At 44.8% G+C, this 15,378-nt stretch overlaps 1 protein-coding gene across 5 annotated transcripts in view; it reads left to right on the top strand.

Moving 5' to 3' along the window:
* The window catches only part of LOC113164556, a 29,321-nt gene extending 19,734 nt beyond the window's left edge, over positions 1 to 9,587 (top strand). For 3 of the 5 annotated variants that reach the window (XM_026363908.1, XM_026363906.1, XM_026363909.1), the window contains 12 exons: positions 254 to 703; positions 1,962 to 2,408; positions 3,668 to 4,117; positions 5,354 to 5,803; positions 6,086 to 6,349; positions 6,441 to 6,695; positions 6,779 to 7,024; positions 7,142 to 7,405; positions 7,619 to 7,921; positions 8,004 to 8,273; positions 8,839 to 8,922; positions 9,042 to 9,587. In XM_026363908.1, coding sequence (XP_026219693.1) covers positions 254 to 703; positions 1,962 to 2,408; positions 3,668 to 4,117; positions 5,354 to 5,803; positions 6,086 to 6,349; positions 6,441 to 6,695; positions 6,779 to 7,024; positions 7,142 to 7,405; positions 7,619 to 7,921; positions 8,004 to 8,273; positions 8,839 to 8,922; positions 9,042 to 9,108 — 3,550 coding nt within the window. In that variant the 3' untranslated portion in view covers positions 9,109 to 9,587. The remainder of the gene's footprint in view (positions 1 to 253; positions 704 to 1,961; positions 2,409 to 3,667; positions 4,118 to 5,353; positions 5,804 to 6,085; positions 6,350 to 6,440; positions 6,696 to 6,778; positions 7,025 to 7,141; positions 7,406 to 7,618; positions 7,922 to 8,003; positions 8,274 to 8,838; positions 8,923 to 9,041) is intronic. The other 2 variants (XM_026363907.1, XM_026363910.1) reach the window with 2 other exon arrangements.
* Positions 9,588 to 15,378: the final 5,791 nt, after the last annotated feature.

Consider the following 15,378-nt stretch of genomic DNA (forward strand, 5'->3'; position numbering starts at 1 on the left):
TCCACTCAGTAAATGGACAGAAAGTGAACAGAAGCACTAGGAAACAAATCTGCAGTGAATTCAGACCCAGGATCAGAGTTTGTGTTGTGAGTCAGCAGAAGTTTCAACATGTTCACTTTGTTCTGATCAAAGATGTTTTGAACATTGAATCCAAGACAGACGTGAACAAGATGGAGTCCGTTAGTAGTTAGTGGTTTGTTTTTATTCAGCTCAGATTAAATCATCACTAAATGTTTCTTTCTCTTTGTTACAGTTTTAATCTTTACAGGTTAGATCCTGATAAAAGAACCAGGTTCTTGGTGAATCTGTTCTGTGCAGCAGCAGAGAGAGAACAGCAGACAGGAGAGAAGATAGTGGAGCTGTTATCATCAGTGTGCAGATATGAAACTTTCCCTTTTCAACACTTGGATGATGATGATGAAGAATATATGGAGTGGAAGTTAAGTTTCCTGCTGGATCTGTTCTCCCATGTGAAGGACTGTGTTACTAAAACAGGTTTGAGAGTCCTTCCATCATTACAGTCAGTTTTCCAGTCAACTCCTTCAGTCTGGTCCATAGACCTCTCAGAGACAAAGACCTCCATCCTCCTGGAAATGCTGAAACTCCAACCAGAGAAGAAACAAGTGAAGCTGACAGTCTGCTCATATGAAGAGAGTGAAGTGAGGAGTTTCCTCCAGTGTCTGCCTTATATCTCACAGCTCAGGTAAGTGGATTCTACTGAACATGTTGAACTCTACATATGAAGAGTTGTGTTGGAAAAGAAGATGAAAAATGTGATGTTGTAGAAATTCTACCATCATCTACTATTTCAAATATTCTGAGGACATTTGTTGTTGATCAGTGTTTTATTTTCCAATGTGACTGTTTCCATTGATCTTAGTTTGGTTTCACTGAGTTGTGGAGGGTGTAGTGGGAGTCCCAGTGCAGACAGTCAGTGGTGATCACAGAGTAAAACTAGTTAGTGCTGATACAGTGTCTGGTAACAGCAGGTTAAATAACACCGTCACAAACAGTAGGAGGAGGCTCCACTGCACAAAAACATTCCCCATTAAACTTAAAGCTGTCGTTTGTCACTTGGTTCTGATCAGAGAATTTCAATTCTTTCTGCTTGATTAGTCCGTTTGGGAGAATTTTCATTTCCTGACGTTTGATATTGACGACGACCTGAAGCTCTGGGTGGAGCGTAGCAGAGTGTAGCAGAGCAGGGAGAAGAGGAGCTGTGCTTTTGTGTTCCCTCTACTGTAACTGTATTTACTCCAGTACTGTGATTAAGTCCAGTTTGAAAGTGACTTCACATTTCAGATGAAACATTGTTCTCCTGTCTTTATTTACCAGCTTTAGTTCTTTGGTACTTTACACTTTAAGATGTTCTAAACATGTCGAATCACTGGATTCAATATGACACTTGATTATGAAACAGCTCAACCCTTCATGAACTCATTCATATCAACTTCACCACAACCAGCTCCAAAATGAAATGAGATGTTGTGTTTGTGTCGTGATTCAGAATCAGTTGTTGATTCAGTAAAAGACCAGATGAGGATTTTCAGGTTCTTTGTCCAACGTTCACCAAACGTCTCATCATGGTTTTAGTCCCTGAGAAAAACGGAGGAATCCTCATTTAGAGCAGCTGTTGGACATGATGTGAACTTTAGATGGAGTTGTTCCTGTTTGTATGTTTCTATATTGTTGAGACCGTTCAAACTCATCCACTCAGTAAATGGACAGAAAGTGAACAGAAGCACTAGGAAACAAATCTGCAGTGAATTCAGACCCAGGATCAGAGTTTGTGTTGTGAGTCAGCATAAGTTTCCACATGTTCACTTTGTTCTGATCAAAGATGTTTTGAACATTGAATCCAAGACAGACGTGAACAAGATGGAGTCCGTTAGTAGTTAGTGGTTTGTTTTTATTCAGCTCAGATTAAATCATCACTAAATGTTTCTTTCTCTTTGTTACAGGTTTAACGATTGGTCAGATCCTGATGAAGGAACCAGGTTCTTGGTGAATCTGTTCTGTGCAGCAGCAGAGAGAGAACAGCAGACAGGAGAGACGATAGTGGAGCTGTTATCATCAGTGTGCAGATATGAAACTTTCCCTTTTCAACACTTGGATGATGATGATGAAGAATATATGGAGTGGAAGTTAAGTTTCCTGCTGGATCTGTTCTCCAATGTGAAGGACTGTGAGACTAAAACAGGTTTGAGGTTCCTTCCATCATTCCAGTCAGTTTTCCAGTCAACTCCTTCAGTCTGGTTCATAGACCTCTCAGAGACAAAGACCTCCATCCTCCTGGAAATGCTGAAACTCCAACCAGAGAAGAAACAAGTGGAGCTGACAGACTGCTCAGATGAACAGAGTGAAGTGAGGAGTTTCCTCCAGTGTCTGCCTTATATCTCACAGCTCAGGTAAGTGGATTCTACTGAACATGTTGAACTCTACATATGAAGAGTTGTGTTGGAAAAGAAGATGAAAATATGTGATGTTGTAGAAATTCTACCATCATCTACTATTTCAAATATTCTGAGGACATTTGTTGTTGATCAGTGTTTTATTTTCCAATGTGACTGTTTCCATTGATCTTAGTTTGGTTTCACTGAGTTGTGGAGGGTGTAGTGGGAGTCCCAGTGCAGACAGTCAGTGGTGATCACAGAGTAAAACTAGTTAGTGCTGATACAGTGTCTGGTAACAGCAGGTTAAATAACACCGTCACCAACAGTAGGAGGAGGCTCCACTGCACAAAAACATTCCCCATTAAACTTAAAGCTGTCGTTTGTCACTTGGTTCTGATCAGAGAATTTCAATTCTTTCTGCTTGATTAGTCCGTTTGGGAGAATTTTCATTTCCTGACGTTTGATATTGACGACGACCTGAAGCTCTGGGTGGAGCGTAGCAGAGTGTAGCAGAGCAGGGAGAAGAGGAGCTGTGCTTTTGTGTTCCCTCTACTGTAACTGTATTTACTCCAGTACTGTGATGAAGTCCAGTTTGAAAGTGACTTCACATTTCAGATGAAACATTGTTCTCCTGTCTTTATTTAGCAGCTTTAGTTCTTTGGTACTTTTCACTTTAAGATGTTCTAAACATGTCGAATCACTGGATTCAATATGAGACTTGATTATGAAACAGCTCAACACTTCATGAACTCATTCATATCAACTTCACCACAACCAGCTCCAACATGAAATGAGATGTTGTGTTTGTGTCGTGATTCAGAATCAGTTGTTGGTTCAGTAAAAGACCAGATGAGGATTTTCAGGTTCTTTGTCCAACGTTCACCAAACGTCTCATCATGGTTTTAGTCCCTGAGAAAAACGGAGGAATCCTCATTTAGAGCAGCTGTTGGACATGATGTGAACTTTAGATGGAGTTGTTCCTGTTTGTATGTTTCTATATTGTTGAGACCGTTCAAACTCATCCACTCAGTAAATGGACAGAAAGTGAACAGAAGCACTAGGAAACAAATCTGCAGTGAATTCAGACCCAGGATCAGAGTTTGTGTTGTGAGTCAGCAGAAGTTTCAACATGTTCACTTTGTTCTGATCAAAGATGTTTTGAACATTGAATCCAAGACAGACGTGAACAAGATGGAGTCCGTTAGTAGTTAGTGGTTTGTTTTTATTCAGCTCAGATTAAATCATCACTAAATGTTTCTTTCTCTTTGTTACAGTTTTAATCTTTACAGGTTAGATCCTGATAAAAGAACCAGGTTCTTGGTGAATCTGTTCTGTGCAGCAGCAGAGAGAGAACAGCAGACAGGAGAGAAGATAGTGGAGCTGTTATCATCAGTGTGCAGATATGAAACTTTCCCTTTTCAACACTTGGATGATGATGATGAAGAATATATGGAGTGGAAGTTAAGTTTCCTGCTGGATCTGTTCTCCCATGTGAAGGACTGTGTTACTAAAACAGGTTTGAGAGTCCTTCCATCATTCCAGTCAGTTTTCCAGTCAACTCCTTCAGTCTGGTTCATAGACCTCTCAGAGACAAAGACCTCCATCCTCCTGGAAATGCTGAAACTCCAACCAGAGAAGAAACAAGTGGAGCTGACAGACTGCTCAGATGAACAGAGTGAAGTGAGGAGTTTCCTCCAGTGTCTGCCTTATATCTCACAGCTCAGGTAAGTGGATTCTACTGAACATGTTGAACTCTACATATGAAGAGTTGTGTTGGAAAAGAAGATGAAAATATGTGATGTTGTAGAAATTCTACCATCATCTACTATTTCAAATATTCTGAGGACATTTGTTGTTGATCAGTGTTTTATTTTCCAATGTGACTGTTTCCATTGATCTTAGTTTGGTTTCACTGAGTTGTGGAGGGTGTAGTGGGAGTCCCAGTGCAGACAGTCAGTGGTGATCACAGAGTAAAACTAGTTAGTGCTGATACAGTGTCTGGTAACAGCAGGTTAAATAACACCGTCACCAACAGTAGGAGGAGGCTCCACTGCACAAAAACATTCCCCATTAAACTTAAAGCTGTCGTTTGTCACTTGGTTCTGATCAGAGAATTTCAATTCTTTCTGCTTGATTAGTCCGTTTGGGAGAATTTTCATTTCCTGACGTTTGATATTGACGACGACCTGAAGCTCTGGGTGGAGCGTAGCAGAGTGTAGCAGAGCAGGGAGAAGAGGAGCTGTGCTTTTGTGTTCCCTCTACTGTAACTGTATTTACTCCAGTACTGTGATTAAGTCCAGTTTGAAAGTGACTTCACATTTCAGATGAAACATTGTTCTCCTGTCTTTATTTAGCAGCTTTAGTTCTTTGGTACTTTTCACTTTAAGATGTTCTAAACATGTCGAATCACTGGATTCAATATGAGACTTGATTATGAAACAGCTCAACACTTCATGAACTCATTCATATCAACTTCACCACAACCAGCTCCAACATGAAATGAGATGTTGTGTTTGTGTCGTGATTCAGAATCAGTTGTTGGTTCAGTAAAAGACCAGATGAGGATTTTCAGGTTCTTTGTCCAACGTTCACCAAACGTCTCATCATGGTTTTAGTCCCTGAGGAAAACGGAGGAATCCTCATTTAGAGCAGCTGTTGGACATGATGTGAACTTTAGATGGAGTTGTTCCTGTTTGTATGTTTCTATATTGTTGAGACAGTTCAAACTCAAAGTGAACAGAAGCACTAGGGAACAAATCTGCAGTGAATTCAGACCCAGGATCAGAGTTTGTGTTGAGTCAGCAGAAGTTTCAACATGTTCACTTTGTTCTGATCAAAGATGTTTTGAACATTGAATCCAAGACAGACGTGAACAAGATGGAGTCCGTTAGTAGTTAGTGGTTTGTTTTTATTCAGCTCAGATTAAATCATCACTAAATGTTTCTTTCTCTTTGTTACAGTTTTAATCTTCACTGGTTAGATCCTGATAAAAGAACCACGTTCTTGGTGAATCTGTTCTGTGCAGCAGCAGAGAGAGAACAGCAGACAGGAGAGAAGATAGTGGAGCTGTTATCATCAGTGTGCAGATATGAAACTTTCCCTTTTCAACACTTGGATGATGATGATGAAGAATATATGGAGTGGAAGTTAAGTTTCCTGCTGGATCTGTTCTCCCATGTGAAGGACTGTGTTACTAAAACAGGTTTGAGAGTCCTTTCATCATTCCAGTCAGTTTTCCAGTCAACTCCTTCAGTCTGGTCCATAAACCTCGCAAAGACAAAGACCTCCATCCTCCTGGAAATGCTGAAACTCCAACCAGAGAAGAAACAAGTGAAGCTGACAGACTGCTCAGATGAAGAGAGTGAAGTGAGGAGTTTCCTCCAGTGTCTGCCTTATATCTCACAGCTCAGGTAAATTATAATCAGCTGTTTTTGAAAAGAAGACATTTGATCATGTTAGTTATGTTGTTTTTTTTATCTATATAAAGAAAAATTAATTTTCAGTTCAGTAATTATTTGGTGATGTTCATTATTTTAATTGAATATAGTTTTTTGTTTTACATTTAATGTTTGTGCTTCACTCTGAATTTCATCTTTGCTTCATCAGCTGATTCATACGATGTTTCTGCACTTTGTGTTTTTATTCTTGTTCTTTTACTCTTCTCACAGTTTTTTCATGATTTTGTGTTTCAGCTGTCGTCCAGACTTCTTCCAGAGAGTGTGTTCATCCATCAGTGTAAGATCCAGAGCAGAGGTCCAGCAGCTGGTCTCTCTGCTGCAGCTGCTGAGCTTCAACCTGCTGTTAACAGGAGAGTTACCCAGGAAAACCTGCTGCTCTGTGGGGAGAGTTCTCAGAGTCTGTGGCTCTGATGTGGATCTCGTCCTCACACCCAGAAAGATGTCTGTCAGAGGAGCCTCCGTCCTCTTTAGACGTACAACGCATCTACACAGTCTGAGGTCCAAACTGAAATCAGTACTGACTGCTGCTTCTGTAAAGAGAAGTTAGTGCTGGTTTATGTCACAGCTGTTTTTTATTCCTGTTTCTCAGACTTTCCAGTGACGTGGTCTTGCTACTGATCCACTGGGTCCGAAGAGGAAACGTGGTCGGTGCTCTGACTATCCAAGAACTTTCTGTTGCTCCAAAGACGGTGCAGCCGTCAGAACGGGTGTTGTTGAGGGTCGTCAGTAGTTTGGCTTCACTGCTGAGACACTGGACGGTCGGACGATTGGACCTGACAGACTTCTGTGTCCCTGCTCAGAGTCTGATTCCACTGCTGCTTCATGCTGGTCCTCTAACTATCAAGTAAAAGTCTGAACTCTACAAACACACTAATTCATAAAGGCACCAAATGTGTCTTAGTTCATTTGAATATTTTTCATCTGCAGACTGAGTGAGGATCATTTCCAGCAGCTTCTGATGATCCTCCATGAAATCCAGGACCGGGACTTGACCCGGTCCTTCTTGAATAAGGTTGTTGGAGACCTGACTTCCTGCCAGATGAACTGGGAGATTCTTCAGCACCTGCTGCTGTCGTCACCTCAGATCATCACTGTGGACCTGAGGAAGAACCCGTTCTTACAGGAGAACGTCACACGTCTGCTTCCCTTTGTGGACAGGATTAAATTTAAAAAGTTGTTGGTTTAGTTTTAACTCACACAGACACACAGTTCATCATATTTAACCTTTTTATTTGTGTTGTTGTTTCTTCATAAACACAGTTTTCCTCTAAATACGCTTTATGTTCTCAGGTCCAGTCCCAGCTTTGTGTTGACTGCCATCAGAGAGATCTATGAAGCTCAGACCAGTCACATCGTCCCCAGTTTACTGAGGTCACTGCATCATGTGATCAACCTGACCTGCAGAGAGCTGGACTCGGTGGACTGTGCTGCTCTGATCTTCACCCTCACACACAGTCCCAGAGTTCAGCTGAGCCTGAACCTGGTGTGGACCCTCATACCAACCGGGGAAGTGGAACAAATCCTCTCTACACTGGACAAAGTTTCTCAGCTCAGGTCAGAATCAGCTCGTGTCTCAGTTCTGTTCCTGCTTCACACAGGTTAGAGTTCACCTGTCCCTGAAGCAGCTCAGATGTTGGAGCAAACAGATGAGACTTAAAGAGAGAGAGCTTAAGCTCACCTGGACCCAATAAACTGATCATATTGGTGATTGATCAGAGAAGATAAATGTTTTATTATTATTTGTCTCTTCATCACTGTTTGTACCAGTGTTGACAGGAAGCTGCTGCTGAGCTTCATCCACTGCTGCTCTGCCTCGGACGTCCAGCAGGAGGCAGCTTCAGGTCTGATCAGGACTCTGCAGCACAGGGTGGATCTGTCCTGCTCCTCCTGTGTGGAGCTTTCAGAGCAGGATCAGACAGACACTCTGAGTCTGGGTCCTGAAGACTGCAGAGCCGTCTGCACCGTCCTGAGCTGCAGCAGCCAGGACGTCCAGCTTGACCTGCGAGACTGTGAGGTGGACGACAGCGGACTGGACCTGCTGTTTCCTGTCCTACACAGAGTCCAGCTCAGGTAAGACCACAACATGAGCTGAACCTTCATGTTAATGTCTCCATGTTTATCTAACAGTCTCTTCTCTGTTGGTCCTGTTCAGAGCCAGTAAAGCCGTCCTCCTCCAGCTGGTGTCCCTGGTTCCTGTGAACAGTGAGGGGGACTCGGCGAGACGGGCAGAGTCCCTGTGTAGATCCCTGGGTGGAGAGCTGGACCTCAGTCACACCCCACTGGATCAGAGGGTCTGTGGAGCTCTGGCCCTGGTGCTGAACTTCTCTGAAGGACTGACAGAACTGGACCTGAGTCACTGTGAGCTCACGGACCAGCTGCTGCTCACACTCATCACACATCTGCACAAAGTCCAAGTCCTGGAGTGAGTGTCCCTGAGATCCACGTGGTCACATGACCACAGAGTCAGTGGAGGTGGAAATGAGTGAAATCATGATTTAGTGCCACAGGTGGAGGTCGTGAGAGACGGATCCATAATCAATACTATAATAATATTATTAATAATATCAGCTGCTCTGACTGTAGGAACCAGATCTCAGTGTAGTTCAGCATAGTTCCAGCTCAGTATGTTGTCAGAACCGTTGAGAGGAGACACGTTCCTATCAGTGTGGACGTGATGTTGAATCTGGACAGATAAGAACAGGGGGCCCTGACTCTACCAACAAGTGTTTAATCATGAAACCACCAGACGTCGTTAATCCTCTCTGTGAATATGTTCTGTTGAGATTTGACAGTTTTCCTAAAGTCAGGAGAGTTTATTTCTCTTTTTGGGAAGTTAGGAAGTCTTCAGGTTCCAGGTCTAGTTACCATGGTGACCCATCATCGAAGACAGGACGTGCAGGTTCAGAGGTTTATGTAAAACGGCCTCAGATGATTCAGATGATTCAGTAACGGATGTGTGACGTTTTCTGTCTGTGTTCTTGTTACAGTCTGAGTCACAATAAGATCAGTGATGCTGCCACTGACCAGTTACTGCAGCTGAGCTCCATCAACCCCTCCATCCAGACTGTGAGGTGAGCAGACACCACATGAATTAGTGCAGCGTTAATGAACTCAGATGGTCTCACTCCGACATCTTTACTGATCTTTGATTTGATGAAGCACTGACTGTTGTTCTCTGTTTTATTTCTAGACTCTTCAACAACAACATCAAGGACAGATCTCCCTTTGAGAAACTGCAGCACTTTGAAATTTGGTGAAGCAGATTATCGAATACTGGATTAATACTGCGTTTGTGTACTCTACAGTGCAGTATTTATATTTCATATCCGTATTATTATATTATCCCTTCTTTTTGGCCTGTAGATTGTAGTTTTTTATGATACGCTGATGATTACCCTAAGTTTTATATTATCTTTTATATGTTTCTATCATTTCTAGTTTTCTTCTGTAAGGATCATAACCACAGTATTATTTATTGTGGCTAAACAAAGAAAGTTACTATAGTTTATAGTTACTAATGGTATCATTATCATATTGTGTTTTGGAAGGGAGTACTTTAAATTAAATAAGAAATAATGGTTGTATTGCTTATGATTATTTTATATGTTTTACCTTGTCCCTATATAAATAACAGTGGCTTTGTTCCTGAGATCTATGTAACATGTGAGGTAACTGCTGCCAGTGAACTGCTGTCTCATTTATATCGTCCCTGGTATAAATGTGATGGAGAAAATAATGTGTGTAACGTGTGTTGTGGGAGATGAACCTCTGCAGGTGTACATGAACAATGTTAAAGTCAGGAAACTGTGAGAAGAACAGTATCAAACACAGAACATGCTCATTGTCTCTTCAGGAAAATCACAGCTCCTCCATCAAGACCAGGACCTCCAGACAAGTCTCTACTCAGGTTGAAGAACCACTTAAAGTACAGAACAGCTGCTGCAGCAAGAGACTGAGTTCCTGCTCAAAGTGTTTTAAACTCCATGAATTTATTCTGATGAAAACTTGAATGTTCAGATTTATTTATACAGAAAAATGAAATGTTCAGGTTCAAGTTGAATCTATGTTCAGATTAAAGAAGAGACAAAATCTTGAGTATCACAGCTCCACCTGTGATACTGAAGGTGTCAGTAAAGCTCCACCTGTGATGCTGAAGGTGTCAGTAAAGCTCCACCTGTGATACTAAAGGTGTCAGTAAAGCTCCACCTGTGCCGGATGCTGAAGGTGTCAGTAAAGCTCCACCTGTGCAGGATGCTGAAGGTGTCAGTAAAGCTCCACCTGTGATACTGAAGGTGTCAGTAAAGCTCCACCTGTGCCGGATGCTGAAGGTGTCAGTAAAGCTCCACCCGGTATACTGAAGGTGTCAGTAAAGCTCCACCTGTTCCGGATGCTGAAGGTGTCAGTAAAGCTCCACCTGTGATGCTGTAGGTGTCAGTAAAGCTCCACCTGTGATGCTGAAGGTGTCAGTAAAGCTCCACCTGTGCAGGATGCTGAAGGTGTCAGTAAAGCTCCACCTGTGATACTGAAGGTGTCAGTAAAGCTCCACCTGTGCCGGATGCTGAAGGTGTCAGTAAAGCTCCACCCGGTATACTGAAGGTGTCAGTAAAGCTCCACCTGTTCCGGATGCTGAAGGTGTCAGTAAAGCTCCACCTGTGATGCTGAAGGTGTCAGTAAAGCTCCACCTGTGATGCTGAAGGTGTCAGTAAAGCTCCACCTGTGATGCTGAAGGTGTCAGTAAAGCTCCACCTGTGCAGGATGCTGAAGGTGTCAGTAAAGCTCCACCTGTGCTGGATGCTGAAGGTGTCAGTAAAGCTCCACCTGTGCTGGATGCTGTAGGTGTCAGTAAAGCTCCACCTGTGATGCTGAAGATGTCAGTAAAGCTCCACCTGTGATACTGAAGGTGTCAGTAAAGCTCCTCCTGTGCTGAATGCTGAAGGTGTCAGTAAAGCTCCACCTGTGATACTGAAGGTGTCAGTAAAGCTCCACCTGTGCTGAATGCTGAAGGTGTCAGTAAAGCTCCACCTGTGCTGAATGCTGAAGGTGTCAGTAAAGCTCCACCTGTGATACTGAAGGTGTCAGTAAAGCTCCACCTGTGATGCTGTAGGTGTCAGTAAAGCTCCACCTGTGATGCTGAAGGTGTCAGTAAAGCTCCACCTGTGCAGGATGCTGAAGGTGTCAGTAAAGCTCCACCTGTGATACTGAAGGTGTCAGTAAAGCTCCACCTGTGCCGGATGCTGAAGGTGTCAGTAAAGCTCCACCCGGTATACTGAAGGTGTCAGTAAAGCTCCACCTGTTCCGGATGCTGAAGGTGTCAGTAAAGCTCCACCTGTGATGCTGTAGGTGTCAGTAAAGCTCCACCTGTGATGCTGAAGGTGTCAGTAAAGCTCCACCTGTGCAGGATGCTGAAGGTGTCAGTAAAGCTCCACCTGTGATACTGAAGGTGTCAGTAAAGCTCCACCTGTGCCGGATGCTGAAGGTGTCAGTAAAGCTCCACCCGGTATACTGAAGGTGTCAGTAAAGCTCCACCTGTTCCGGATGCTGAAGGTGTCAGTAAAGCTCCACCTGTGATGCTGAAGGTGTCAGTAAAGCTCCACCTGTGATGCTGAAGGTGTCAGTAAAGCTCCACCTGTGATGCTGAAGGTGTCAGTAAAGCTCCACCTGTGCAGGATGCTGAAGGTGTCAGTAAAGCTCCACCTGTGCTGGATGCTGAAGGTGTCAGTAAAGCTCCACCTGTGCTGGATGCTGTAGGTGTCAGTAAAGCTCCACCTGTGATGCTGAAGATGTCAGTAAAGCTCCACCTGTGATACTGAAGGTGTCAGTAAAGCTCCTCCTGTGCTGAATGCTGAAGGTGTCAGTAAAGCTCCACCTGTGCTGAATGCTGAAGGTGTCAGTAAAGCTCCACCTGTGCTGAATGCTGAAGGTGTCAGTAAAGCTCCACCTGTGATACTGAAGGTGTCAGTAAAGCTCCACCTGTGATGCTGTAGGTGTCAGTAAAGCTCCACCTGTGATGCTGAAGGTGTCAGTAAAGCTCCACCTGTGCAGGATGCTGAAGGTGTCAGTAAAGCTCCACCTGTGATACTGAAGGTGTCAGTAAAGCTCCACCTGTGATACTGAAGGTGTCAGTAAAGCTCCACCTGTGCCGGATGCTGAAGGTGTCAGTAAAGCTCCACCTGTGATACTGAAGGTGTCAGTAAAGCTCCACCTGTGCCGGATGCTGTAGGTGTCAGTAAAGCTCCACCTGTGCCGGATGCTGAAGGTGTCAGTAAAGCTCCACCTGTGCCGGATGCTGAAGGTGTCAGTAAAGCTCCACCTGTGATGCTGAAGGTGTCAGTAAAGCTCCACCTGTGCAGGATGCTGAAGGTGTCAGTAAAGCTCCACCTGTGCAGCATGCTGAAGGTGTCAGTAAAGCTCCACCTGTGCTGGATGCTGTAGGTGTCAGTAAAGCTCCACCTGTGCAGGATGCTGAAGGTGTCAGTAAAGCTCCACCTGTGATACTGAAGGTGTCAGTAACGCTCCACCTGTGATACTGAAGGTGTCAGTAAAGCTCCACCTGTGCTGAATGCTGAAGGTGTCAATAAAGCTCCACCTGTGATACTGAAGGTGTCAGTAAAGCTCCACCTGTGATGCTGTAGGTGTCAGTAAAGCTCCACCTGTGATGCTGAAGGTGTCAGTAAAGCTCCACCTGTGCAGGATGCTGAAGGTGTCAGTAAAGCTCCACCTGTGATGCTGAAGGTGTCAGTAAAGCTCCACCTGTGCAGCATGCTGAAGGTGTCAGTAAAGCTCCACCTGTGCTGGATGCTGTAGGTGTCAGTAAAGCTCCACCTGTGCAGGATGCTGAAGGTGTCAGTAAAGCTCCACCTGTGATACTGAAGGTGTCAGTAACGCTCCACCTGTGATACTGAAGGTGTCAGTAAAGCTCCACCTGTGCTGAATGCTGAAGGTGTCAATAAAGCTCCACCTGTGATACTGAAGGTGTCAGTAAAGCTCCACCTGTGATGCTGTAGGTGTCAGTAAAGCTCCACCTGTGCAGGATGCTGAAGGTGTCAGTAAAGCTCCACCTGTGCAGGATGCTGAAGGTGTCAGTAAAGCTCCACCTGTGCAGGATGCTGAAGGTGTCAGTAAAGCTCCACCTGTGATGCTGAAGGTGTCAGTAAAGCTCCACCTGTGATACTGAAGGTGTCAGTAAAGCTCCACCTGTGCCGGATGCTGAAGGTGTCAGTAAAGCTCCACCTGTGATACTGAAGGTGTCAGTAAAGCTCCACCTGTGCCGGATGCTGTAGGTGTCAGTAAAGCTCCACCTGTTCCGGATGCTGAAGGTGTCAGTAAAGCTCCACCTGTGATGCTGAAGGTGTCAGTAAAGCTCCACCTGTGCAGGATGCTGAAGGTGTCAGTAAAGCTCCACCTGTGCTGGATGCTGTAGGTGTCAGTAAAGCTCCACCTGTGCAGGATGCTGAAGGTGTCAGTAAAGCTCCACCTGTGATACTGAAGGTGTCAGTAACGCTCCACCTGTGCTGAATGCTGAAGGTGTCAGTAAAGCTCCACCTGTGATACTGAAGGTGTCAGTAAAGCTCCACCTGTGCTGAATGCTGAAGGTGTCAGTAAAGCTCCACCTGTGATACTGAAGGTGTCAGTAAAGCTCCACCTGTGATACTGAAGGTGTCAGTAAAGCTCCACCTGTGATGTTGAAGGTGTCAGTAAAGCTCCACCTGTGATACTGAAGGTGTCAGTAAAGCTCCACCTTTGCTGAATGCTGAAGGTGTCAGTAAAGCTCCACCTGTGCTGAATGCTGAAGGTGTCAGTAAAGCTCCACCTGTGATGCTGTAGGTGTCAGTAAAGCTCCACCTGTGCAGGATGCTGAAGGTGTCAGTAAAGCTCCACCTGTGATACTGAAGGTGTCAGTAAAGCTCCACCTGTGCTGAATGCTGAAGGTGTCAGTAAAGCTCCACCTGTGATACTGAAGGTGTCAGTAAAGCTCCACCTGTGATGAATGCTGAAGGTGTCAGTAAAGCTCCACCTGTGATACTGAAGGTGTCAGTAAAGCTCCACCTGTGCTGAATGCTGAAGGTGTCAGTAAAGCTCCACCTGTGATACTGAAGGTGTCAGTAAAGCTCCACCTGTGCTGAATGCTGAAGGTGTCAGTAAAGCTCCACCTGTGATACTGAAGGTGTCAGTAAAGCTCCACCTGTAATGTTGAAGGTGTCAGTAAAGCTCCACCTGTGATGTTGAAGGTGTCAGTAAAGCTCCACCTGTGATACTGAAGGTGTCAGTAAAGCTCCACCTGTGCTGAATGCTGAAGGTGTCAGTAAAGCTCCACCTGTGCCGGATGCTGAAGGTGTCAGTAAAGCTCCACCTGTGATACTGAAGGTGTCAGTAAAGCTCCACCTGTGATGCTGTAGGTGTCAGTAAAGCTCCACCTGTGACGCTGAAGGTGTCAGTAAAGCTCCACCTGTGATACTGAAGGTGTCAGTAAAGCTCCACCTGTGATGCTGTAGGTGTCAGTAAAGCTCCACCTGTGATACTGAAGGTGTCAGTAAAGCTCCACCTGTGATGCTGAAGGTGTCAGTAAAGCTCCACCTGTGATGCTGAAGGTGTCAGTAAAGCTCCACCTGTGCAGGATGCTGAAGGTGTCAGTAAAGCTCCACCTGTGCAGGATGCTGAAGGTGTCAGTAAAGCTCCACCTGTGCTGGATGCTGTAGGTGTCAGTAAAGCTCCACCTGTGCAGGATGCTGAAGGTGTCAGTAAAGCTCCACCTGTGATACTGAAGGTGTCAGTAACGTTCCACCTGTGCTGAATGCTGAAGGTGTCAGTAAAGCTCCACCTGTGATACTGAAGGTGTCAGTAAAGCTCCACCTGTGCTGAATGCTGAAGGTGTCAGTAAAGCTCCACCTGTGATACTGAAGGTGTCAGTAAAGCTCCACCTGTGCTGAATGCTGAAGGTGTCAATAAAGCTCCACCTGTGATACTGAAGGTGTCAGTAAAGCTCCACCTGTGATGCTGTAGGTGTCAGTAAAGCTCCACCTGTGATGCTGAAGGTGTCAGTAAAGCTCCACCTGTGCAGGATGCTGAAGGTGTCAGTAAAGCTCCACCTGTGATGCTGAAGGTGTCAGTAAAGCTCCACCTGTGATACTGAAGGTGTCAGTAAAGCTCCACCTGTGCCGGATGCTGAAGGTGTCAGTAAAGCTCCACCTGTGATACTGAAGGTGTCAGTAAAGCTCCACCTGTGCCGGATGCTGTAGGTGTCAGTAAAGCTCCACCTGTGCCGGATGCTGAAGGTGTCAGTAAAGCTCCACCTGTGATGCTGAAGGTGTCAGTAAAGCTCCACCTGTGATGCTGAAGGTGTCAGTAAAGCTCCACCTGTGCAGGATGCTGAAGGTGTCAGTAAAGCTCCACCTGTGATGCTGAAGGTGTCAGTAAAGCTCCACCTGTGATACTGAAGGTGTCAGTAAAGCTCCACCTGTGCCGGATGCTGAAGGTGTCAGTAAAGCTCCACCTGTGATACTGAAGGTGTCAGTAAAGCTCCACCTGTG

This window comes from Anabas testudineus, chromosome 2 (assembly GCF_900324465.2).
Source record: "Anabas testudineus chromosome 2, fAnaTes1.2, whole genome shotgun sequence".
In the NCBI taxonomy this organism is placed as follows: domain Eukaryota; kingdom Metazoa; phylum Chordata; class Actinopteri; order Anabantiformes; family Anabantidae; genus Anabas; species Anabas testudineus.